This window comes from Microcaecilia unicolor, chromosome 11, assembly GCF_901765095.1.
Source record: "Microcaecilia unicolor chromosome 11, aMicUni1.1, whole genome shotgun sequence".
Taxonomy (NCBI): Eukaryota; Metazoa; Chordata; class Amphibia; order Gymnophiona; family Siphonopidae; genus Microcaecilia; species Microcaecilia unicolor.
This window is the reverse complement of record NC_044041.1, coordinates 198437214-198463020: the sequence shown is the minus strand read 5'-3', so window position 1 is coordinate 198463020 and position 25807 is coordinate 198437214. Positions and strand designations below refer to the sequence as shown.

General features: G+C 46.9%; 1 protein-coding gene and 1 long non-coding RNA gene across 3 annotated transcripts in view; both read right to left on the bottom strand.

Moving 5' to 3' along the window:
* Positions 1–4480: 4480 nt before the first annotated feature.
* On the bottom strand, positions 4481–6923 carry LOC115479485. The gene is made up of 2 exons (XR_003943700.1): positions 6743–6923; positions 4481–6682 (listed from the first exon to the last, which is right to left on the bottom strand). It is a non-coding gene; the product is annotated as an uncharacterized LOC115479485 (long non-coding RNA).
* An 860-nt stretch (positions 6924–7783) lies between these two features.
* FHL3 (four and a half LIM domains 3) overlaps positions 7784–25807 on the bottom strand; it is a 52581-nt gene continuing 34557 nt past the window's right edge. For both annotated transcript variants that reach the window (XM_030217413.1, XM_030217414.1), the window contains exons 2-6: positions 12817–12999; positions 12065–12239; positions 9842–10011; positions 8783–8969; positions 7784–8043 (exon numbers count right to left, since the gene is read on the bottom strand). In XM_030217413.1, coding sequence (XP_030073273.1) covers positions 7892–8043; positions 8783–8969; positions 9842–10011; positions 12065–12239; positions 12817–12972 — 840 coding nt within the window. In that variant the 5' untranslated portion in view covers positions 12973–12999 and the 3' untranslated portion in view covers positions 7784–7891. The remainder of the gene's footprint in view (positions 8044–8782; positions 8970–9841; positions 10012–12064; positions 12240–12816; positions 13000–25807) is intronic.

Here is a 25807-nt window from a genome sequence, read left to right as displayed (position 1 = left end):
TGTGGAGTTGTGCGAGGGATTTTTCATGATTTTTGCCATGAACCCCTTCAATGGGCAGCAATAAATTGAAAAATTAAGGCCTGCGATCTGAGCAAAACACAAAGTGGGGCGGACCGGTGGAATCTTTCTACTGAAGAACCATTAAATGGTAGCATTGCACGCCGAGGATTATACCAGATTGAGTTACACTTTGTGAAGACCGTGCATTTATATAAAATAATGATTTATTCCAAAACACCGACACCTCCCTCCATATCCCCCCCCCCCCCGGTCAGGGTCCATGAGTTAGACCATGCATTTATATAAAATAATGATTTATTCCAAAACACCGACACCTCCCTCCATATGCCGCCCCCCCCCCCCAAGGTCCATGAGTTAGATCATGCATTTATATAAAATAATGTTTTACTCCAAAACACCGACACCTCCCTCCATATGCCGCGCCCCCCCCCCCCAGGGTCCATGAGTTAGATCATGCATTTATATAAAATAATGTTTTCTTCCAAAACACCGACACCTCCCTCCATATGCCGCCCCCCCCCCCCAGGGTCCATGAGTTAGATCATGCATTTATATAAAATAATGATTTATTCCAAAACACCGACACCTCCCTCCATATCCCCCGCCCCCCGGTCAGGGTCCATGAGTTAGACCATGCATTTATATAAAATAATGATTTACTCCAAAACACCGACACCTCCCTCCATATGCCGCCCCCGCCCCCCAGGGTCCATGAGTTAAACCATGCATTTATATAAAATAATGATCTATTCCAAAACACCGACACCTCCCTCCATATGCCCCCCCCCCTCCACCCAGTCAGGGTCCATGAGTTAAGAAACAACAGAATTCACTATCTTTTAAAAACTTTGTATCTATTATGCCATAAACAAGTTTCAATGCAACAGAACATATGGCCACAAATTCCATCGTAACCTGGTTGCATCCTAGAACGTTTTATAAGACCGAGAGCAATTATTGAAAAACCGTCTCAATATCCACTTAGTGGGCTAAGTCTACAGTCCCTTCAGAGAACTATTTGTCTTTACGAGGACAGGCTAATCCCACACATTACACTATATTACAGTGCTGGCATCCAGCCTTTAAAACCTCTCGTAACCCTCCTTCCCATTCACATACATACACGCACACACAGCCCACAAGCTGGTTGCATATAAAAGATTTATTATATAAGATTTAAGAAACATATGATTTTATTTTGCATACTACAGAAAATCGTTTCCTAACAGCATACATCGTGCTTACAGGTGGTCCTTCGTGTGTAATGATTTTTGTCCAGTGGTAAATTATAAAGCAGACATCCAATAACTACAACCTTAATTGGGGTTTTTTAGCTTAAAAATCTGCAGATTTCCACTGTCGATGCCCATAGACAACTGGGGGGGGGGGGGGGGGGGGGGAGGGGAAAGATGCTCCGCACCCTATCTTGGCATCATCCCCTTTTATTTATCCCTCAATTATCTTTGGTCCGATCTCCAAACAGCAGCAAATCCGCTTTAAGAATTCAGTGTGAACTCCATGAGCCCTTGTCTTTAGGCAGGCCCTGGGGTGCCCCACACCTTCCTCCTGCGTACGATAAGAGCAGGGTGCAGGGTGCTGCAAGAACTCGTCAGAGCACAGGCGCTTCCAAGCCCTGCAGTGAAGTTTGCCAGTGGATCCGGTGCTGCTATTGCTCAGAGGCCAAGCCACGGAACAAGACAGCTGGTTCTTGCCCAAAGTCGGGCCCAGAGGAAGGTATTTACACTGCATATGCCTAATCTGTGCCTGGTCTTTGCCATTGGACTCATGATCAGTATGCTAATTCCACCACCACCGAAACCACTGCCCAAATAATGGGAACTAGAAAAAAACAAAAAAAAGAAAGAAAAACACAATTTTTTGTTGTTTCCCCGCCAGTGGCAACCAGACAGGGAAACAGTCCAGTGGTAAACATGAAGATCACTTATGAAGCTTATAACACACACTATAGACTCTGACCCGCCAGCATCAAAGCTGCCAAAATAATGAATTTAATGTGAATCATAATATAAAACAGAATACAACATGCATAACATTATTATTTTCTTTATTTTTAATTATTTTTTTTTTTGGGCCAGTTTCCTACTACTCCTTTTGGCTTCTAGCTCAATCAGAACCGGGCTCTACTGGGTCTAACAAGCAGATCAATATAGCATCCAAAAGACCTTCATTGAAGATACCGTATAAAATGCCCGACTCAGGCCGTGTTTCGCCCAACAATAGGGCTGCGTCAGGGGCTAGTCTGTATCTTTCTTAGATAAGAGCGGTATCTACTTATCAGAACAGGGATGCAGACTAGCCATTGATTTCCTGGCGTTGCACAGGAAACGTTAATTTGTGCTGCTCATGCTGGTTTTGTATGAAGAAAATTCTTTGTATCCCTGTTCTGGTAAGTAGATACCGCTCTTATCTAAGAAAGATACAGACTAGCCCCTGACACAGCCCTATTGTTGGGCGAAACACGGCCTGAGTCGGGCATTTTATACGGTATCTTCAATAAAGGCCTTTCGGATGCTATATTGATCTGCTTTTTTTGTCTTCCACGTTGGATTTTGCAGATCGTTTGCCTTGTTGTTTTCTGGGACCCTCTACTGGGTCTAAGGCACCTCGAGTCTTCAGTCAAAAACTACCCATATCCGATTTCCAGAACCCACAGCTCCACCTGGACATCAATTTGGCCAGGAAGGTAACAAGTATTTTCCACATGGATACAAATCTTCAGCACCTGGGTCCAGTGCCGTAGCGGGTAGCCGCTGTGCACCCCCCCCCCCCCGGGTGCAGGGCATGGCGCACCCCTCCCCCCCCCCGAAATGCACCCTTACCTTGCAGCGGGGGGCAGGCGGGAGGGCCGATCCGCCCCCAGTGCACGTCACTGGGAGCTGCGTCGGCTCTGCTACTTCCCTGCTTTCTCTGCCCCGGAACAGGAAGTAACCTGTTCCAGGGCAGAAAGAGCAGGGAACCAGCGAGCCGACACCCCCCCCCCAGCAGCGTGCACCCGGGGCGGACCGCCCCACCGCCTCCCCCTTCCTACGCCACTGCCTGGGTCCTTGCCACTGTGCAATGTCTGGGACACCTCTCTGCCCCTCACTTCCTGTCTCCCTGGGCTTGTGAACACTTCCTGCAGCATCTCCTGAACCCAGGTTCCCTGCATAGCAGGCGCACAGCACATGCCACCCAGCACCATTCTGCTTTCAATTAAATGGTCCATCGTACTTGCTTCTTTCCCAAATTGTATTTAGTTACAAAGCGACCCACATACTATGACAAACTGAACAAACACCGCCTTTAAAAGGGAGGCTTTCTACAGCCTGCCCTCTCGGTTCACAGCGTTTTGTACCTGCTCTGTGCATTCTGTACTGAATCTGTAGCACAACTGGTAATAGCAGCCAGCTCAGCTCTTGCATTCTTTCCACTTTTGGTATCAAAACCAAACAAAGGCATCTTTTTACACTTACTAGAGGACCTGTAAAACATTACAAAACATTCCTGGGTCTTGGGCTTCCAGAGGGGAGGTTTTGGCCAAGAAGTGCCACAGATGAGAATTTCCACCAGCGGCAGACGCAGAATTCAACGAATACTGGTTTTAGCCTCTTTACCTCTCTTCTCTTCACTCATCACAATTACACACAAAAAGACAACTTTTAGGGCCAGGACTAAATTATATTTCACTGCTGTTCAAACCTCCGCTTAGACCTTTTAAAATGTTTACACATATCCTGGGGTATATGTTCAGAAGAATCCGCAGCCAAGCGGAGAACTCGAACTCCCCACGGGAAAACACAAGTGTAAGTGAGAGTGGGATGTTTGACCACGGAAATTCAAATCCCGGAGACAAGTATCTTAAAAAGCTTGTTTACTGATGAAAAGACTCGACACAACTGTTGTGTTTCGGCCGTCAGGCCTGCTGTTTATGACACTCGATTTGTCTACTAGCAAGCTTTATCACCAAAGGTCTTTCTAAAGACCCGTACAACAGATCATCATATCACGTGCTACCTACTCCACATATCAGCTGTTCTTCCTGGCGTCTGAGACTCAATAAACGACATGTTGTTGAGCAAGACTCCTGATGCAGGCCTGACGGCCGAAACACAACAGTTGTGTCGGGTCTTTTCATCAATAAACAAGCTTTTTAAGATACTTGTCTCCGGGATTTGAATTTCCGTGGTCAGACATCCCACTCTCACTTACACATATCCTGGGAGCGTGATAAAAAAAACACAGGCCCAATTTAGTTTTAGTGGCTGATGCAGGAAGGCAGCGTTAGCGAGGGAAGAGGGGGTGGGAGGTAAATAAGCATCCCCTCTCCACCTCCCACAACTTACTCTTTGCACTCTAAGTGAGGGAATTTACTGAGTAAATATGAGCTCCCCCATTTCTTTTTAAAACACACGGGGGGGGGGGGGGGGGGGGGGGGATATTGAGCAGGCAGTGGTCAGCATTTTTTTTTTTTAAATGCTGCCACCAAAATTATGACAGAAATATTCGATGCTGGATCACATCCCGGTCAGCAGATAAGTGCCGGTATCCAGCCGTAAACCAGTTAAGTTAAACCAGTGAAAGACAGGACCACATAAATAGCAGTACTTTAGGGCCAGTTCCCACTCCATAGCCGGTTTCAGTTTTTGCAGGGGATATTCGGAAACACTAAGGCAGAGGGGGTTCGGGTTTTCAGGATTTCCACAATGAATACGTAAGGGGGATCCTATTTGCAATCGCTGCTTTCATTGCCTGCAAACAGATCTCATACATATTCATGATGGAAATCCTGAAAACCAGGCTAGGTTGTGGACCTCGAGGACTGGATCAAGGACCCCTGTGCTATGGGTGAGGGCCGCTGAATATTCCCTCGGGGCCTGGTCCATCCGAGTTAACTGGATGAGAGCCTCTATCGACCCCTCGATTCCTGCATAACGATAAAGAAACAGGAAGCACAGGCTGTGGATGTCCACCATCTTTACTGATGTTGTGTTATTAAAAAGTTATGGTGTTAGCCAGCCGCAGTGTCCATGGCTTTAGAGCTGCGTTGATGTCACCAATTAGGAATCCAGATTAAATACATATTCCATTAACCTAATCACTTCTCCGTTCTGCTTTTACTACAGGAGGAGCCAGGCAAGTTTTATTACTACGAATCTTTCTTTCCTACATCAGTGGTCTGGCAGTGCCAAAGTATCTCATTTTTGAACAGCAGAATAGTTGCCACAGGGACGCACTCAACATTCCTTGAAAGATGCAACCAGAAATGAGTATTTGCACATCTGTCTATGCTAATTTTGCCAGCACAGCAGAGACAGAACTTACGCTTCAGTCTGCAGGCACCAACCCCTCTCCTTCCAAGGCCACTTACAGAAACCCCCTCCTGCCTACTGAGCTCCGAGCCTTCATCATCGTCAACACAAGGTTTTGCTGACCAAGTCATACCTGCTGTGTAGTTGAAGGCACCGTTATTGCTGTATTCAACAAGAATGACTGTTTAAACCCCTAGGAACCATAAACGTATGCGAGCTTTGACAATCCCAGGAGCTCACCCAGAAAGGATTAAAGTGTCATTTCAGAGGGTAGATCATGCTAGGATACAGCGATACACTATCAAAGCAGAAGGGGGGAAGGGAGAAAACTTTTAATTACGTATTGCTTAGGATGTTTGGGGATTGCTTTCATGTGTTCTCCAACGCTGTCCCCTCATCACCTTATCCCTGTGTGCACTTAACAGCAGCAATAAGGAGGGTCCATAGTAAACTCTCAAATAAAACTTAAATCCTTTTTCACCTCATGAGAGTGGATAATATATTTTAATCCTATACACATGCTGGGGACGCTTTTTGTTGATTTTATAATACCTCTAAGGATTGGGATTTGGGCAGATCTTTTTCTCAAGGCTGTTGCAACAGGATGGAACTCCTTTAACTTTCCTAATCCCAGCTAAGAACCACGGAAAGCCTCCCGGAGCAACAAGGACTCCCAGCGTTAGAGGGTATTTAGTACCCTGTGTCCTTCAAAACAAGTCTGCGTAGGACAGAGCTCTCCCAAGTCTGTGCAAACAGCCCAAGAGGCTCCAACAGAGAAGAAAGTGACCAAAAAAGGAAAGACGGAAAGGGAACATGACTGGCTTGACCCTGGCCTCTTATCAAAGTCTAAACTGTGGGTGGGGGAACAGTGCACTGATCCCAGAGGCTGGCAGTGCGTCCAGACTGCCAAGCATACAAACGCAACACTGCATTACCAAAGCTGTGGGGGAGAGACAGACATTTTCCTCCACCCCCCCAAAAACAGAAAAGGCTTTGACTGGGTTTCTAATTTGCTTTTGAGCTAAAGTCTAAATCAGCTTACAGAGTCTGTGTGGGGTTTTCATGAACAGCAGAACTGCAGTTCAGTAACACTCTCACCCCTGCCAGCCACCTGGTTTAGGAACAGCCTTGCTTTCAGGCCACGCAGTTGGAAGGTGGCTGGAAGAACGGAGGAACACCGTAGCTTTCCCTAGCCCGCTGTGCAACAGGAAATCTAGAATAACTAGGTATACTGGAGATGGTGCAACCTTTCATTGAACCATTCTGCAGGATAGCTGCGAGGCTGTGGATGACTTTTATACTAGCTTGAACTGCATTTATTAGCCTGGAAAACAGAAAACATTGTAAAGTGGCTTTGCAAAGCTACTTTTTTTTTTACATGCCATCGTGTGCCAAATTAGAACTAGAAATACATCTGTCATTTTAAAAGAATATATTTTCAAATTAAACACTTGAAATGGAGGAGACAGGATTAATTTAATTCAGCATGATACACTGCAAGTGAAAATTTTCATCAGGCCAGGGCAGGGGCGTAGCCAGACCTCGGCGGGAGGGGGGGGCAGAGCCTGAGGTGGGGAGACACTGTTTAGCCGCCTCCCCCCACCGCCACCCCCCCTCCCCCATCAGGTACCTTGTTTGCTGGCAGGAGTCCCCAATCCCCGCCAGCCGAAGAGTCCTCTTCAGCGCCGGTCGACTCTGGCGCCTTCATCGTGGGATCATCTGTTTCTGATGCCTTACGTCCTGCACGGGGCTACATGCACGGTGCAGGACGTAAGGCGTCAGAAACAGATGATCCCACAACGAAGGCACCAGAGTCGACCGGCGCTGAAGAAAACTCTTCGGCTGGCGGGGATAGGAGACCCCTGTCAGCAAACAAGGTACCTGATGCGGCGGCAGGGCGGGCGGCGACGGCAAGGGGGTCAAATGTAGAGGGAGCCAGGGCGTAATCTGTGGGGGCCCATGGCCCCACGTAGCTACGCCCCTGGGCCAGGGGCAGAGGTAGATGGATATCAACTCAGCTGGAGAGAATCCAGTTACAAACATCTGGACACGGTCTGCTGAAAGGTGACAGGTCGCCCTGTCCAGCTGAAGTCTACCCCACTGCTACTGGTCCTGAAAGTCAAGTCAGAGAGGGAGATAAAGGGCGGGAGTGGGATGGCCCCCCAGGTAAATCTATTTAAGCCACCAAAAGACCCAGCAAATCCATAAAGGAGATAAAAGGAGCATGACAGTTCCTGTACGGGGGCTTTTTTTCTTTTTCTTCTCATTAATTTTTTTCAAAAATACTATTGTTAACCAGTTTCAAATCAAACCTCGCATTACCACTCAGGCTGGCTCCAGCGAAAGGAGAATCAAGTTAAATGGACTAACGTTAAAGCAGTGAAATATGAATTACAAAAATACAAAAAAACAATCAAACAAAATCAATTACAGGTTTCGCATTATTCTTTTCCTGTTGCCACACGTTTCTAAGTGTCATTACTCAGCGAAGCTCTGCTCATGTTGGCTCCTGAATAAGTGGATAAGCTTCTGAAACGTCGTTTTGCGCATATGAAGGGGCTTCATAGGTCACTGTTGCAGTTGCGACAGAGTATCTCATCCTTGTCGGGGATGAACCCTTTGCCGACCAGTGAGGCCGCACAGCGGGAGCACTTGAAGCAGTTCTGGTGCCAGTGGCGGTCTTCGAAGGAAATGTATTTGCTGCCTCCGAAACCTGAAAGGAAGGGCGGAGGGGAGACGGGTGCCTTGGTTAGAGGGAAGGGAAAGATAACCGGGGCTTACAGCACCTTACAAACAGATACAGACGGGCTAGGAAAACTGTGTTAGATGGAGAAATAAAGAATTAAAAATTCAACCCCTGCCGATACTGCAATAGAGAGAAAGTTAACAAGATGGCAGAAAGACCACATGGGCATAGCTGCCGAGAAGGGGGGGGGGGCAGGGGAGACAAAATTCTCCAGGCACGGGACTCCAAGGGGGGCCCACCTGCCCTCCGTCGTCGACCGTCTGCCCCCTGCATTGAAATCGCAGTCTCACCCCCGTGAAAGCAGCGCTGCAGGCAGCAGAACGCCTCCCTTCGGCCCTCCTTCCCTCCCTGTGTCCCGCCCTCGTCTGATGTAACTTCCGCGAGGGCGGGACACAAGGAGGGAAGGAGGGCCGAAGGGAGGCGTTCTGCTGCCTGCAGCGCTGCTTTCACGGAGGTGAGACCGCGATTTCAATGCAGGAGGCCCTGCCCGGTGGCGGACGGAGGGGGGGGGGGAACAGCGGTGGCGACCTCAGGGGGGCGGGGCTGCAGGGGCAGGACCCCGGGCCCGGCCCAGTCTCTCGGCAGCCCTGCACATGGGTCTATCGTAGTCTGCCCATTCAAACCAACTTACTCTCCCTTACTCTCCCCTCTGTACTTAGAAACGTAGAAAAATGACGGCAGACAAAGACCACACAGCCTCTCTTACCTGTGATTGGTGCAATACAGGCCGAACACTTTTTGGCATAGATATTCCCAAAGCATTTAATGCAGTAGGGCTTTTCGTCTTGCGAGGTGAACTGCTGGCCAGCCAGCTGGGTCTTGCAGCCAGTGCAGACAAAGCATTCCTTGTGCCAGGGCTCATCACGGTACGTCACGCCTCCTTTAGTCAGCGACTAGAGATAGAAGAGGGAGGGGGGCACATTAGACAGACCAAGAAATACCTCTTGAGGCTTAAGCTAACCTACCCTTTCCTTTCCCTCCCCCCCCCCCCCCCGACCAGCCCTCACTGTTCTTTCCCTTGTTAAATCTGCTGTAAACCAGCCAGATATGGAGGTATGAAATTCAGTTTGCCACTAATGCAAGATCAGACTCCACCAATCCTGCCAACATCACAGAATGTCATCATGGAAATTTGATGCAACTCCGATTTCTACCTTTCATCCAGAAGGGTCTCGGTTCTTGCACCCTTCAGTCACATAACATTCCCCCAGTGCCCCCAAACCATAAATCAGTCCCAGATATTCCACTAAAAGTAACAGCAATGTACCCTGAAGTTACAGCTGAAACGTCCTTCACACAATTGTACAATTATAAGGCTGTGGATCCATAAAAATAAATCACTCTTAGCGTTGTTTTTTTTTTTCTGCTTCAGGACTTTTGTCCCAGTGCTAAAAAAAAAAAAAGGAAACTTCTCTCCTCGTTTCAAAGTTATTAAGGAGCGAGTAGAAGGAATACAGAGGGTCCTGCAGTGCTCAGCTGGAGGTCACTGGCTTGGAACAGTCCTCTAACAGCAAGCCCCAAAACGATGAGAAATATTTCTATTACAAAGCTCTCTTTTTTTTATTTTAAGGACATATGTAACTTTGTCAGCCTATGCGCTTTGAAAATCAGCCTCAGAATACTGAACATCGCAAAGCCGTCAGCTTTATTTCTCACATCGGCAGGGCCAAGACATTCCAAGCACAAGCTCCCTGGTCACCCAGGACGGCCAAACAAGACTATTTTCTCTAAACCGCCACTTCACTCTGGCGTTTCTCGGTCTCACCTTTTTGCAGTGGGTGCAGCGAGGTGCAAATTTGCTCTCATAGCAAGGGATGCAGTAGTGATCCTGGTTCACAGGGATGAAGGAGCAAGAGCCAATGGGCTGTTTGCAGCTGTTGCATGTGAAACAGAGCTCGTGCCAGGTCTGTCCATTGTACTCCAGCTTACGGGAACCTGCCAGAACAAAAAAAAAAGGGGTGGGGGGGAATTGGCTCGTTAATCATGGAAGCTGGAGTAGCCTGGTAGTTTTTTTTTTTTGTTGTTACATTTGTACCCCGCGCTTTCCCACTCATGGCAGGCTCAATGCGGCTTACATGAGGCAATGGAGGGTTAAGTGACTTGCCCAGAGTCACAAGGAGCTGCCTGTGCCTGAAGTGGGAATCAAACTCAGTTCCTCAGTTCCCCAGGACCAAAGTCCACCACCCTAACCACTAGGCCACTCCTCCACTGTTGCTACTATTTGAGATTCTACATGGAATGTTGCTATTCCACTACCAACATTCCATGTAGAAGTCGGCCCTTGCAGATCACCAATGTGGCCGCGCAGGCTTCTGCTTCTGTGAGTCTGACGTCCTGCACGTACGTGCAGGACGTCAGACTCACAGAAACAGAAGCCTGCGCAGCCTTCTAAACATTCCATGTAGAATCTCAAATAGTAGCAACATTCCATGTAGAATCTCCAATAGTATCTATTTTATTTTTGTTACATTTGTACCCCACGCTATCCTACTCATGGCAGGCTCAATGCGGCTTACATGGGGCAATGGAGGGTTAGGTGACTTGCCCAGAGTCACAAGTGGGAATCGAACTCAGTTCCTCAGTTCCCCAGGACCAAAGTCCACCACCCTAACCACTAGGCCGCTCCTCCACTAGTTAATGCAACAGACTTTGATCCTGGGGAACTGGGTTTGATTCCCACTGCAGCTCCTTGCGACTCTGGGGCAAGTCACTTAACCCACCTCGGCCTCTGCCCACCCCCCCCTTCTGCCGAGGTCTGGCTACGGCCCTGTTCCATACTCTACGCTCTCTGCTGTCCAAGACAGAAAAGGATTCTTAGCCACAGAAACGTTTACAACTGGAACTGTAAAATATACTGGGGACGGGGAAATGCCTGCTGTACCCGAATATAACCTGCCTGACCTAAGCAAAAAGGGGTTTTACACAAGTGCGGGACTACATAATCTGGGGGTAATTTCGAGTTAGGTGCTGGGATGACGCACGCTAAGCTCCTATGCTATAATGGCAGTTAAATGCCTAACTTTGGCATAACCTTCTAAGCCAACTCCATGGCTGGTGCAAATGTCTGCATCGAAAGGTAGGAAGTTAGGCACGCGTACACGCATTCTGTACCCGGCACATATAAGCACTAGGCCCGCCCCTGACCCGCCCAGGTCCACACCCCCTTGCAGTTGCGCACTATGGATTTTGAGCGCGTAATTTGCAGAACCCAAACTATGGGCAGTTATGCGCACAACTGCTAATTAGCGCCAATTAACGGTTAACACCAATTAGCAGATAATTATTATACTATGTTACACGTGTGACTGACAATACTTTAACACAAGCGCTCAGGTTTAGAGAGTCGGGGGGTCTGTGCGCAGGGACTCCCTGGGGCAGCTTAGGTGGCACAGAGAAAGGGTTGCGATGCATGCTTGTTTAATACACGGCTACATGCATAGTCACACGTGCACTTTCTTTGGAGCAGGTGTAAACCTGCGCACTACCAGGGTTTATCTGATAAAGGGACCTAAGCACCTACGTTGTCTTCAAGAAACAGGCGCACACGCGTAAAATCTAAAGTTACGCATATAAATGCGAGTCCCACCCCTGCTTTGCCCACACTTGGCCTCTGTGTATGCCCATTTGTCAAATATGCGCAATATATAAGATATGCGTATGTACAGAATGGCGCGTAGGTGGAAATTTGGCATTTGCACGTGTATAAGTGTATCATTAGTGTAATTTTCTACGTGTGTGTGTGTGTGCTCACATGTATGTACCATTAGTGTAATCATCATTTTTCATGTGCCCATGCGCCATTAATGTAATTATCAATTCTGTAAGTTATGTGCGCATCTCCAGCATTTAAGCTCTAAGGGTGGAGTAAACACCTGCACCTAAATTATATACACATCTAACCTGTTAACAAAAATAACCCCCCCCCCCCCCCCCAAGTGAATTAAACACAGTAAGTAAGAAAGACCCGGTCGCAGGATCCATCTCATACCTGGCATGACGGTCTTCTCACAGTAGATGCACTTGGACGAGTATTCATTACAGTAACAATCGTTGCAAAGGAGCTCATCCCCCTGGCAGGTGAAAGGCTCATCTGCCAGGGATCGATCACAGCGGAAGCAACGGAAGCAGTGCTCGTGGTAGTGACGGTCCTCGTAGTACAGCTCCTGCAAAGCAGTGGGAAGAGAGGCTGCTCAACAACCAGCTGTGTAAGCGAAGTGGGGACAATTCAAACAAGGTCTACAGGCATGATGGGGAAGTACAGGCACAAGTTGTTTCTAGCTACCTACGGTTAGTTCATTGCTTTAGGATTCTTAAACGGAGGTTAAGACATGGTGCTATCCTCCAGATAAACCATCTCCTATAATTGGGGGGGGGGGGGGGGGGGTCGTTGAACACACGCACGGGATTGCCAAAAATGTGAACAGATTCTTGTACGTTAGTTCTACACTAGAATGTCATTACACCAAGTCTCAGACAAAGACCATCATAAGGCGTGGGGTGGAGCCTAGGGCAGCTATTTAAAAAGGGACCCCCCCCCCCCAAAGCTCACCAGCAGGTTATATCACCTTCAGATTTACGTAGGCTTGGGGGCCCAGGGCAACTGCTCTTTTTGCACCCCACTAATACTGGCCCTGCTAGTGCGTTACACACATTCATGGGCCCTGACCCATCACCTGGGCGCGATGCAACTAAAGAGCAGAATATCCAGGTTCCATTTGCAGAAGCTGGTCCCGTACTCACCCTTGCATCGTGGCCAATCAGCTCTTTACATTCATCACAGGTGTTGGCAAAGAGACTGTCGTAGCAGGGGATGCAGTGAGGACCATCGTCCATCTGAATGTACTTTCTCCCATACAGGGATTCCTTGCAGCTATCACAGTCAAAATTATCCATCATGGTTTTCTTCTGGGACTCCACAAACAGCTGAGAAAAGTGAGAAGAGACACAGATCACCCCAGGGTGCTTCGTTCTTATTAAGCACATCCCCTACCCAACGGGTTTGATTTTCAGGATACCTTCACTGAATATTTGTAAGATCTCTTTGTACGTACTTCATCTATGAACCCTAACCTAAGCGATTTGATCGATTAAATCAGTTCCTGAAGCAATGGGAGTTGCTACTAATAATTTTAATTAATTTTAATTAACAAATACAACAAGAAATGTTTGCTCAATATTTTCACCCCCTAATCCCCCTCCTGACCCCCCCCCCCCTAAATCCAAACTCAAATACTGAAGGGCTTGGACTCATAGCCCTCCAGAACACCAACAACATAATACAGTCCAATATAACCCAGCCCAACCCCCCCCCCCCCCCCCCCAACCAAACTGATAACCAGGTCAGAGATAAATAAAACCAAAACCCCTCAACCCCAGACTGAGCAATGTAAGATATATTATATAAGAAATGGTGAAAGTAATTCCTCTCCCCTTGAATAGCAGAGTGACACATTAATGACGACAAGTAAAATTACTATAACCAACAAAACCCCCGATAAATATAAGGTGAGCCAAAACACAGATAAAGCAAGAGAGGTACATAGTAGACGAGGACACAGCCCGTGGGGATGGGAGCAGGGACAGAGCCTGTGGGGATGGGGACAAACGTTGTCCCTGTGTCATTTTCTACTTTGAAGTCCGTTAATGAACTGGACTGTTTATGTCTGAGTGATGCAGACAACGATATTTTGATTTTTTTGGAAAAACAAGCAAACATGCTGGCCACAACTAGCAAAATTTGCATGGTGGGGGGGGGGGGGGGGGGGATCCTGTACATCCTGCTACCAGCACATCTTCTAAGAAGACGTCTTCTATTGCAGGAAGGACTGTGGAAGACAGGAGAGCTAGACTGAATCCTGAGATGGTTGATGACTTATTCATCCACAGATTAAAAAATCATAACAGTGCTTCATAAAATGTTTGTACATTTGGGTAGCTTGCCAGGTGCTCTTGACCTGGATTGGCCGCTGTCGGGGACAGGATGCTGGGCTCGATGGACCTTTGGTCTTTTCCCAGTATGGCATTACTTATGTACTTATGTTCGTAGGGCATATTTCTTCCCTCTAGCGCATACAGAACAGGTTGTATTTTGTAACCCTGGACATTTTAACAGGGTGGATTAGGATTCCTTGGGATAGTAGTCAGTTATTGTTGGGGTTGGAAGGGTAGAGGGGTAGTTGCTCGTTGTTATTATTGCCTTATAGCTTATAAACAATAGTTGTACAGCATTTTGTTCCTTTTTATACTTCAATAACAAGATTTAAATATAAAATCATAAGTGTTCAAGGCTTCTGCAGATGAGGACAGAGCCCACGGGGATGGGGCAGGGATGGAGACAGGGCCTGCTGGGATGGGGTGGGGACGGAGACAGACCCATGGGGATGGGCGGGGACAAACTCTGTCCCCCTGTCATTCTCTAGTTCACAGCCTAAAAATCCCACCATTCACACAGACCTTTTGGATTCCTATAAGCAGAATTCACAAGTTTTGATGACAAAAGGACCCCCTCAGAAATGGCAGGGGCAGATCTGTCTGAATACTTTTCCAGGGTAAATTTTCAAAGGAAAAATGTATCCCCTTTGGTAAAAAATAAAACTGCTTCACACTTTATTTAAAGTGCCCCATAGCAAAATTAAGTGGTAAGACGCTAATTTATAAGACATTTAAATGTATAAATTAATTTTATGTATGCGCCTCTCTGAGCCACCCAGATTTGTAGATAAGCAGGATACAAGAAATATTTACATAAATAAAATAAACACACACACCTAACAAAAAAAAAAAGCACAGATACACCCACACCCACCTTTTAAGCTTAAGATTCCTTCACAGAATAGGTGAAAAAAATTTTTTTCTGAACTTTAAAGAGTGGTTCACAATGTTACCAACAAAATAGAAAAGGAATTAAAAAAGGTTCAAAGAAGAGCGACAAAAATGATAAAGGTGATGGACATCCTCCCATATGAGGAAAGGCTAAGGAGGTTAGGGCTCTTCAGCTTGGAAAAGAGATGGCTGCGGGGGAAAATGACTGAGCTCTATAAAATCATGAGTGGTGTAGAATGAGAAGTGATTCAATTTTTCACTCTTTCAAAAAGTACAGAGACCAGGGGACACTCAATGAAATTACATGGAGATACTTATAAAACAAATAAGAGAAAATATTTTTTCACTCAAAGACCAGTTAAGCTCTGGAACTCGCTGCCGAAGGATGGTAACAGCAGTTAGCGTATCTGGGGTTAAAAAAATGGTTTGGATAAGTTCCCGGAGGAAAGTCCATAGTCTGTTAATGAGATGGACATGGGGGAAGCCACTGCTTGCGCTGGGATTAGTAGTATGGAAAAGTTGCTACTAATTGGATTTTTACCAGGTACTTGTGACCTGGATTGGCCACTGCTGGAAGCAGGATACTGGGCTAGATGGACCATTAGTACATAAGTACATAAGTAATGCCACACTGGGAAAAGACCAAGGGTCCATCGAGCCCAGCATCCTGTCCACGACAGCGGCCAATCCAGGCCAAGGGCACCTGGCGAGCTTCCCAAACGTACAAACATTCTATACAATCAAGCCATTGTGACATCACTAATGAGGTTGGCTCTTATTGGTGGAATGAGCCACTATGACATCACAATAGGTTAAATCACTGCTCTATGTAATAAAAGTGAGCCAAGTAGAGGACATAAGTACATAAGTAATGCCACACCGGAAAAAGACCAAGGGTCCATCGAGCCCAGCATCCTGTCCACGACAGTGGCCAATCCAGGCCAAGGGCACCTGGCGAGCTTCCCAAATGTACAAACATTCTATACATGTTATTCCTGGAATTGTGGATTTTTCCCAAGTCCATTTAGTAGAGGTTTATGGACTTGTCCTTTAGGAAACCGTCTAACCCCTTTTTAAACTCTGCCAAGCTAACTGCTTTCATCACGTGCAGGTCTTTTTCTGCCGTCATCTACTATGTTTACTCCTTAAACCCCCTCGCCCCCCCCCCCACACACAATACATATTATGCTCCTTGTAAAATGGGAAGCACAAGTCCACCACACAAAGCCTAGAATCACAGCTCCTTGATATCGGTGAATGCTATGATGTACACAGGTAATTAGCAGCCAATTTACTCTTGCACACCAGCTTTCTACAACTGTAAATGCCACCTAACAGCCTCCTTTGTCATGAACGATGGACCACTGCCATTCCAAACTGGGGGCTGTCTGTTCTTCAGCACCTTATCACGTGGTCTGTGGCATTGCTAGAAGAACAGAACTGGGCAGACTGGATGGCCTTGTGGGTTTTCCTCTTATTACATACCAATGCTTCTCTGTCCTTCACCCTATCACCAGTCTTAAAGGAGGGCAGGGCCAGGTAAATGGAAAGTGAAGCGGCTGCTTCAAGAGCAAAGAGAACAGCTCTCCTTGGCAGCCTCTTCCGAGAGCACACTCCCTAAAACATGGCACCACGGGTAAAGTGCCAATAATTGGTTAGCACAGGAGCCAGTCTTGAGCAAACTCTTTGACTTGTGTCCAAAGACAGGTCATTTCCACTGGGTTTGGCACCCCCAATCATTTTGAAAAGTTGGCTCCTATTGGTTACCAAGCTTTTCTATGTCATCCAGCAAAGAGCTCCCTGGATTTTCACTCTTGAAGACAGTTTAGAATGGACTGGAGAGGGCTTCGATGGTAGTTGGATCGTGAAGCCAGTGTCCGACAAGACTTCTACGGTCTTATGTACTTATGTCTGTGTCCTGTATATGACAATACAGATTTGGATAGGCTGGAGTGGGCTTAGGCGTCAACTCCAGTAGTTGAAATATAAAGACAGTGTTGGGCGGACTTCTATGGTCTATGTAAACATCGACTAGGATCAAGTATTTTATACCACATTTGTTGTCGGTTTAATCATGAATTGATAATGAATGCAACTGTTGGGCAGACTGGGTGGACCGTTCAGGTCTTTATCCGTCATCATCTACTATGTTACAAATGTTGAATTTTTGTCTGTTAAGAAGTGAGAAGACACCTAGGGAAGGCTTTCCAAAATGAATTAAAACCAGCATATTTGTAACGGGAGAAGTGTCTTTTCCTTCTGAACTGCAGAACATCTGACTCAAACTCAAGCTTCATATTAAGAGATATAACCAAGGGCAGCTCAGCCTGTCCTCTAGGGCACAGAGTTTTCTGGTAGCCCAGATCAGTGAAGGAATGCCACCAGGGGAGGGAGCATGAGATTAGCCAACTCTGTTGAGGTGGCATTCAGATGCAGAGTAGATCCCAATTACAATGAAACTCTTCTCTGGACACAGTCCTTTCCGGAGCATAAGCTGTCTAGAAATATTTGCATCTTTTTACCCCCCCCCCCCCCCCCCCCCCCCATTAAAAAAACAAAACCAAACTGAACAACCTTCAAAATCAGGGAGAATATGCTACTTTTCAATTTTTGGTCCAGTTTATTAAAAGTACAAACCACAAAAAAACAAAACCACCCTCATCCTTACCATCAAAAGGTAATTTTGAACAGCATAAATTCCAGGCCCATAGCTGACCCTCCACTGCCAAAATTTCATTCTGACGGGTCCGCTATGAAGGGACCTGCGCCTTTGGCAGGGTGGATTTAACATCCAAACGTGCAAATTACAATAAAAACCACAATGAATAACAAAAAGGTAACACTTCAACTCCCCCATGCAAATATGTCCCTCTGTAAGCTTCATTTGGCCAATACCCCTTTCCTGGCCAACTGCCCTTCCCAGACAGACACCTTGCAGCAGGGACGCTGGTGGCTATTTTGGAACAGTTCCTGCACCCCCTCAAGCTGAAGCTTCTACAAGGCACATCAAAAACCCTTAGGAAAGCTGCACGAAAAACCACAATCCTGTCCTGACCACGTGAAAAGTTTTCAGCTGTTTGATCTTAGCAGTGAACTCTGTGATGCACAAGTAATTTCACCATGACAGGAAGGAAAAAAAAAAAACACCTGAAAACGAACTTAGCTAGGTGAATAATGGCTTCTTATGTCTTTGTTTTGTAGCTCTGCCAAGCCAAACTCACTCTCTCACTCTCTCTCTCTATCTATATATGCTTATAATACCCCTTCCACATAATCCTATTACTTCAAACTGTATGATTTTTACCACTCCAGTTATATTTAAGTGTACGTCTACCCTTATCCTACTCTGTATTGCTCACTAGAAGCTGTAGTCCCATCCCCGGAGACTTACCAGCCTCATAGGGATTAATTCTCTCTATATTGCTACTATATATTCGTCCCAGAGTTGTATTTTCTTTTACGGAACCTTATCAGCTTCCTTGCACCTACTGTTACTTTATTTTCCACTCTGTATATATTCCCGGAGTTGGTACTCTCCTCTCTGGAACCTGTAAGCCACATTGAGCCTACTTCTATGCGGGAAAATGTGGGAAACAAATGTAATGTGGAGGAGTGGCCTAGTGGTTAGGGTGGTGGACTTTGGTCCTGAGGAATTGAGTTCGATTCCCACTTCAGGCACAGGCAGCTCCTTGTGACTCTGGGCAAGTCACTTAACCCTCCATTGCCCCATGTAAGCCGCATTGAGCCTGCCATGAGTGGGAAAGCGCAGGGTACAAATGTAACAAAAATAAAATAGATACTATTGGAGATTCTACATGGAATGTTGCTACTATTGGAGATTCTACATGGAATGTTGCTATTCCACTAGCAACATTCCATGTAGAAGGCTGCGCAGGTTTCTGTTTCTGTGAGTCTGACGTCCTGCACGTACGTGCAGGACGTCAGACTCACAGAAGCAGAAGCCTGCGCGGCCACATTGGTGATCTGCAAGGGCCGACTTCTACATGGAATGTTGCTAGTGGAATAGCAACATTCCATGTAGAATCTCAAATAGTAGCAACAGTGGAGGAGTGGCCTAGTGGTTAGGGTGTTGGACTTTGGTCCTGAGGAACTGAGTTCGATTCCCACTTCAGGCACAGGCAGCTCCTTGTGACTCTGGGCAAGTCACTTAACCCTCCATTGTCCCATGTAAGCCGCATTGAGCCTACTGCTATGAGGGGAAATGTGGGATACAAATGTAATAAATAAATAAATAAAACACACACACACACACAAATATATATCTATATATCTCTCCAGCATGGGTCTCCAAGCCTTCATACTAAATCATACTAAATAGATTTTTTAAAGAATATTTCAACAGGCTTCTCTTTATTCATATAGAAATGGATTCCATATACCGCCTTTCTATGGTACAAAAGTAGTTTACATATTATATACAGGTACTTTTTCTGTCCCTAGTGGACTCTCAATCTAAATTTTTTAATATTTTTACCTGGAATGTAAGGACAGTGTTGGGCTGACTTCTACGGTCTACGTCCTTCCTGCAAATGGCAAAGATCGACTAGGATCAAGTATTTTCCAGCACATTCGTTGTTGGTTTAATCACGAACTGATAATAAATGTGATTGGGAAGACTGGGTGGACCGTTCAGGGCTTTACTGCCATCATCTACTATGTTACTATGTATGAATTTTTGTCTGTTAGAAACGAGAAGGCACCGATTATATCTTGGGATTTAAAACTAGACTCCAGAAGGGCTGTACAAAGAATGAACACCCCCCCTAGCTGTGCTCCACATTTCCATCAACCCCAGGGCGAGTTAAAAAAAGAAACGTCACAAACCAGGTGTTGCTACAACGCTGAATGCAATGGGATAAAACCAGAACAGCTTGATCTGTTCCCTCAGGGGGAAAAACGAACGGAACCAACAAGATGCCTTCCTTGCCACATACCAATCCTCAGACTATGGGGAAAATAACTTGTGTCAGTCATTTCAGCTGCTACCGAGTTCCAGAAGGCAGATCTCTTTTGGCCACTCCTGGTTTTAGACTTACACCCCAATGCAGTGTGGGATATGTAGTCCCCGATTCTACCCACTGAAATCAGTGCTGCATGTCCCATATCGTATCAGCAGATGAAAATCTCCCTCCTGTAACTGGGTACCTTGAAACTCTGCAACCTCCGTCAGCTAGGCTGTTCAGAGGGATTATTCAGCTTTCTCTACCTACCCTGCAGTGTTTACAGAAGGGCACAGAGCAAAACCAGAAGCTTCCCTGCACCTTTATCTTAAGCAAACACTGCTGGAAGCTTTCCCATTTATCAGGGTTCCTTTTAAAGAAGGGACATCCAATTCCCATCAGGCCTCATTTTCAAACACCCTCTCCACACTGCATTCGCACACACAGTAACTCAGGTCAGGCTTGGTGTTCTCAACCAAAAGGGTTTACTAGATCGAGTCTTTAAGCAAAAAGGGACAAATATTCAACAGGCAAAGGCTGAAAGTAAAACTAGCAGCGGACACTTGCAATCTCTTACTGGGTTTGTTACAGACTCTTTAATGTATTTATTTAGAAAACTGTATATACCCTCCTCTTTGCAGAAGTCATCAAGATGGTTTACAAATATAAAACAAAATACAAGATTCACACAAACAAAATAAATAAATACATCAAAACAACACCAAATACAAGATTCACACAAACAAATTAAAATAAATAAATACATCAAAACAACACTTCCTCTAGGACATGACCGACAAAGCCTTAATTCTTAAATCAGAAAATCATATTCCTCATCTTGCAAATTATTCAACTGTCACAGCCAGTTGTCTAAAAGCCCTGCCTCCCCATTGTTTCTTTACTACTGTACCCTCTCTTGAGTTGTTTCTGCTTTGTAGACCCCAGGGGCATCCCTCAAGTCCCTTCCTGCTTCTTAGGACAAGGATCCTGTTTTCAGAGCTTCTCCAAACCGAAATGGCAGTGGGCTAGTTCCCTGTTCCACCTTACACTTTCCGTCAAGAGCAGATGCCTCACCAACCCTGTCACTGCTCATCACCTCTTGGTATAATGGCTGGGCTAGCCAAAGACCTTCTCCTTACTCAGTGGAGCTATGGCCAGGGAGCAGGAGCCGTGGGGTTTTATACCAATCACAGTTTCCCCTCCCAAAAGTGGTCTCCTTCTACATTTATTTCACTGGTCAGAAGAGTCCCTACCTCACTCTGGAAGCCATGGGACATTCAGAGGTTAAAGTGCAGAACTGCAGTTGAGCCACTAGAGGTCTCTACAAACCACATAGTGAGAACCTTAGCGGTCTCTACAGTGATTAACTCATGAAAACCTGGGATAAGCAGGGGTAATGCTTAGGTGCAGAGTACAGGTCAGCTCTACTAGGGATGAAACTTAGGTCCTCATCTGCCAACAGTACTAGCCCTGGGGAAAGGCATTGGGCCCTACCAGGACAATACATTTCACTTGATCAAAATGCAGAAAGCCAGCCCCACAGAGCACAGTGTCGTGCAGAGGGTCCCCAATTTGAGTTTCCTGGGCATGCTGCGGAGGCAGCATCCTTAAGGATGGCACCTGGATTTTAGTGCTCATAACAGGGTGCCAGGTCTCAGGACCACTGACGCAGTGTTCAGATTACAAACAGAGGGTGAATGTGTTAAAATAAGGAGGTAAAATACCCCACAGGAATTATCTACAGATGACATACATAGACTTACAAGGCTGCACGGGACCCTTCACATCTGTGTTGCCGAGAATCTAGGAAAAAGTGTATTATATACTCACACCTTGGATCATTCTCAGTGAAGGCAGCTGATCTACAGTTGTCAGGTAAGGTCTGACCTTCACATTCTTAATTACATATGTTTTATGAACATTTGACTGGATTTATGTTTGCCCACATCCTTGCCAAACACGGCCCAGGCTCCTCCCCCTTCACTAAGACAAACACAGATATATATAGGTGGAGCTGTTGCACAAGGCTGTATAGAAGGATCCGCTGTTTCAGAAACCTTTGCTATTTGATATTAACAGATCTGTAAAATAATTGGATTTAATTTTGTGTTTTCTTTGTTCTGTTCTGAACAGATGCCAGAAGGAAACAACATCTTAAATGCATCATTCATGCCTGATCTAAATACACACAGGATCACTGTGGCCGAGACTTGGGTTGCATTCAAGTTTTCTGTGCTGCACTTGAGATCTGAGGAGGGGAGAGAAAGATGACTGTTAGATACCCCTGCCAGCCGGATAATTGGCGCTGAAGGTAACATAACACCCTTAAAGGCCGGAAGGAGCTAAGGATACTTGTGTCCCTTTGGCAATTATCAGGAAGACGGCAAAAGAAACCTGCTTATAGCAGGGGCGTAGCCAGACCTCACGGTGGGAGGGGGCCAGAGCCCGAGGTTGGGGGCACATTTTGAGTGCTGCCCCGACGCTGCCCCCCCCCACCTCGCCCCCTCACAAACAAATATCTTTGCTGGCGGAGGTTCCCAACCCCCGCCAGCCGAAGCCTTCTTCAGCGCGGTCTCCGGCGCAGCTGTGTTCGCTGCCTGCCCCCTGCTCTTCTTTCTTCTTGCTCCTCCTGTGCACGCTGAGAAGAGCAGGGGGCAGGCAGCGAACGCGGCTGCGCTGGAGACCGCTGAGCGTCAGCGTGCACAAGAGGAGCAAGAAGAAAGAAGAGCAGGGGGCAGGCAGCGAACGCGGCTGCGCCAGAGACCGCTGAGCATCAGCGTGCACAAGAGGAGCAAGAAGAAAGAAGAGCAGGGGGCAGGCAGCAAACGCAGCTGCGCCAGGGACCGCTGAGCGTCAGCGTGCACAAGATGAGCAAGAAGAAAGAAGAGCAGGGGGCAGGCAGCGAACGCGGCTGCGCCGGAGACCACGCTGTAGAAGGCTTTGGCTGGTGGGGGTTGGGGACCCCCGTCAGCCAAACCAGGGGCCCAGATGAAATTTGCAGGAGCCCAGGCCCCCCCATAGCTACGCCTCTGGCTAATAGATGGACTGTAATAATTCACTGCATTAACATGTCCCGTCCCCCCCCCCCCCCCAGCACCATGAACCAACAATGCCTCCAACATGCTATTTGTCAAACCACCATTTTCGAGGCTAGCTTTAGTCCTAAATTAAAAAAGAAATTTATTTTTTATTACATTTGTACCCCGCGCTTTCCCACTCATGGCAGGCTCAATGTGGCTTACATGGGGCAATGGAGGGTTAAGTGACTTGCCCAGTGTCACAAGGCGCTGCCTGTGCCTGAAGTGGGAATCGAACTCAGTTCCCCAGGACCAAAGTCCACCACCCTAACCACTAGGCCACTCCTCCAGAATAAGGAAGGCAAGCTGTTGTTCTCAGATAAACTATTGTCAAACTAAATTTTGCAAATGCTGCTACATTTAATCCCTGCCTCCCCCCCCCCCACCCCACCCCACCCTGTACTTTACAAGTCAGAAAACATTTCAGGATTATCCCCCAGGGAAGTCCATTTGGACATGATGCCAGGAACTGAAATAATGGGAAGGGAAGGAGATAAATCAGTCACCCCCCCCCCCCCCCCAAAACCCTTCAGCTGGGCAACAGCAAAGCAAGTCTCATAGCTCCATTTCCTGCTCTTTAAATTTGAAAGCCTGGTGGGATGTGGAGGGAGATGAAAAAAAAAGGGGGGGGGGATCTGAAGAGAGAGGGTCATGCTGCCAGATGTTTGATGGGGGAGGGGGAAGAGGGGAAGGCTGTCAGTCCCTGGCGCAAGTACTCAGGGAAACTCTTTGACCTTGGAGAATCCAGGTTCCAGGCAAGGCAGGAAGCACCTGACTGCCCAACATGAAGGCAGCCAGACAAAACGCTGCCCTCCCTAGGATGGCTGCCTTCAAAGTGTCGCCTAATCCCTGCCAGTATGTCTTCAGCCCAATATGAACATCGAATACCAGCAACTTAAGAAATTAATCCCAGTCACTTAGCTGCAAAGCCCCTGGACACCAATCACGGTGTGTAAGAAGCTGCTGATACAGTACATTATGGGTGAAGTATGCAAAACCCCACAGATAGCACAGTCAAAGTCAGTCTGGCTTTAAAAAGAGGCGTTTCAGAACGAATCTACTACTATACTACTACTATTTAGCATTTCTATAGCGCTACAAGGCGTACGCAGCGCTGCACAAACATAGAAGAAAGACAGTCCCTGCTCAAAGAGCTTACAATCTAATAGACAAAAAAATAAATAAAGTAAGCAAATCAAATCAATTAATGTGAACGGGAAGGAAGAGAGGAGGGTAGGTGGAGGCGAGTGGGTACAAGTGGTTACGAGTCAAAAGCAATGTTAAAGAGGTGGGCTTTCAGTCTAGATTTAAAGGTGGCCAAGGATGGGGCAAGACGTAGGGGCTCAGGAAGTTTATTCCAGGTGTAGGGTGCAGCGAGACAGAAGGCGCGAAGTCTGGAGTTGGCAGTAGTGGATAAGGGAACAGATAAGAAGGATTTATCCATGGAGCGGAGTGCACGGGAAGGGGTGTAGGGAAGGACGAGTGTGGAGAGATACTGGGGAGCAGCAGAGTGAGTACGTTTATAGGTTAGTAGAAGAAGTTTGAACAGGATGCGAAAACGGATAGGGAGCCAGTGAAGCGACTTGAGGAGAGGGGTAGTATGAGTAAAGCGACCCTGGCGGAAGACGAGACAGGCAGCAGAGTTTTGAACCGATTGGAGAGGGGAGAGGTGACTAAGTGGGAGGCCAGCAAGAAGCAGATTGCAGTAGTCTAAACGAGAGGTGACAAGGGTGTGGATGAGGGTTTTGGTAGAGTGCTCGGAAAGAAAGGGGCGGATTTTACGGATGTTGTAAAGAAAGAAACAACAGGTCTTGGCAATCTGCTGGATATGAGCAGAGAAGGAGAGAGAAGAGTCAAAGATGACCCCAAGGGTTTCAAGCTGAGGAGACAGGGAGAATGAGAGAGCCATCAACAGAAATAGAAAATGGGGGGAGCGGGGAGGTGGGTTTGGGGGGGGAAATGAGAAGCTCGGTTTTGGTCATATTTAATTTCAGGTGGTGTTGAGACATCCAGACAGCAATGTCAGACAAGCACGCTGAAACTTTGGTTTGGATGCAAGGTGAGATATCAGGGGTAGAAAGGTAGATTTGGGAGTCATCAGCATAGAGATGGTAGGAAAAGCCATGGGATGAGATTAATGAACCAAGGGAAGAAGTGTAGATAGAAAAGAGGAGGGGACCAAGAACAGAACCCTGAGGTACGCCGACAGGCAGAGGGATAGAAGTAGAAGAGGATCCACCAGAGTGAACGCTAAAGGTGCGGAGGGAGAGGTAGGAAGAGAACCAGGAAAGGACAGAGCCCTGGAATCCAAGTGAGGATACTTGCTAAGTTCAAGTTTGAGCAAAAAGGGTATTTGGCATCCCATGCTGACTGATGCAGGGTGCAGCTGGCAGAGGTTCTGCAATGATGTATGTCTGGGTCTGTGGCCCAGCTCAATATTTTTCCCCTGGACAGTCGGAGGCAATGCAGTGACGGGGAACACGCTCTCCTCCATCTGAAAATGACAGAGTGGCTTGTGTGACGACGGCAGTGGGCTACAGCCCTGAAGATGCACACATACACAAGAAACAAGAGAAAAATGAAGGCAGAAAGAGACCACAGGGCCTATCCAGTCCGCAGATCCATGCCAGCTACTCTCCCTATCACTCCTACAGTGCTTTACTGTCCTAAGGCAACCGCACTTTTAGTACCATAACGGCAGGAGCAGAGGTCGAAGGGTGAACAGGAGAAGTCTTATATGGCAAGGCGTCAGAATTTTGGTACAAAATAAACTGCACCTACACATGTGGCAAGGCAGATTAGGGCTAGAGGTACTGCATGCTTAATTGCAGCACCAATTCCCCCCTCCACCCCCCAAAAAAACACTTAGAA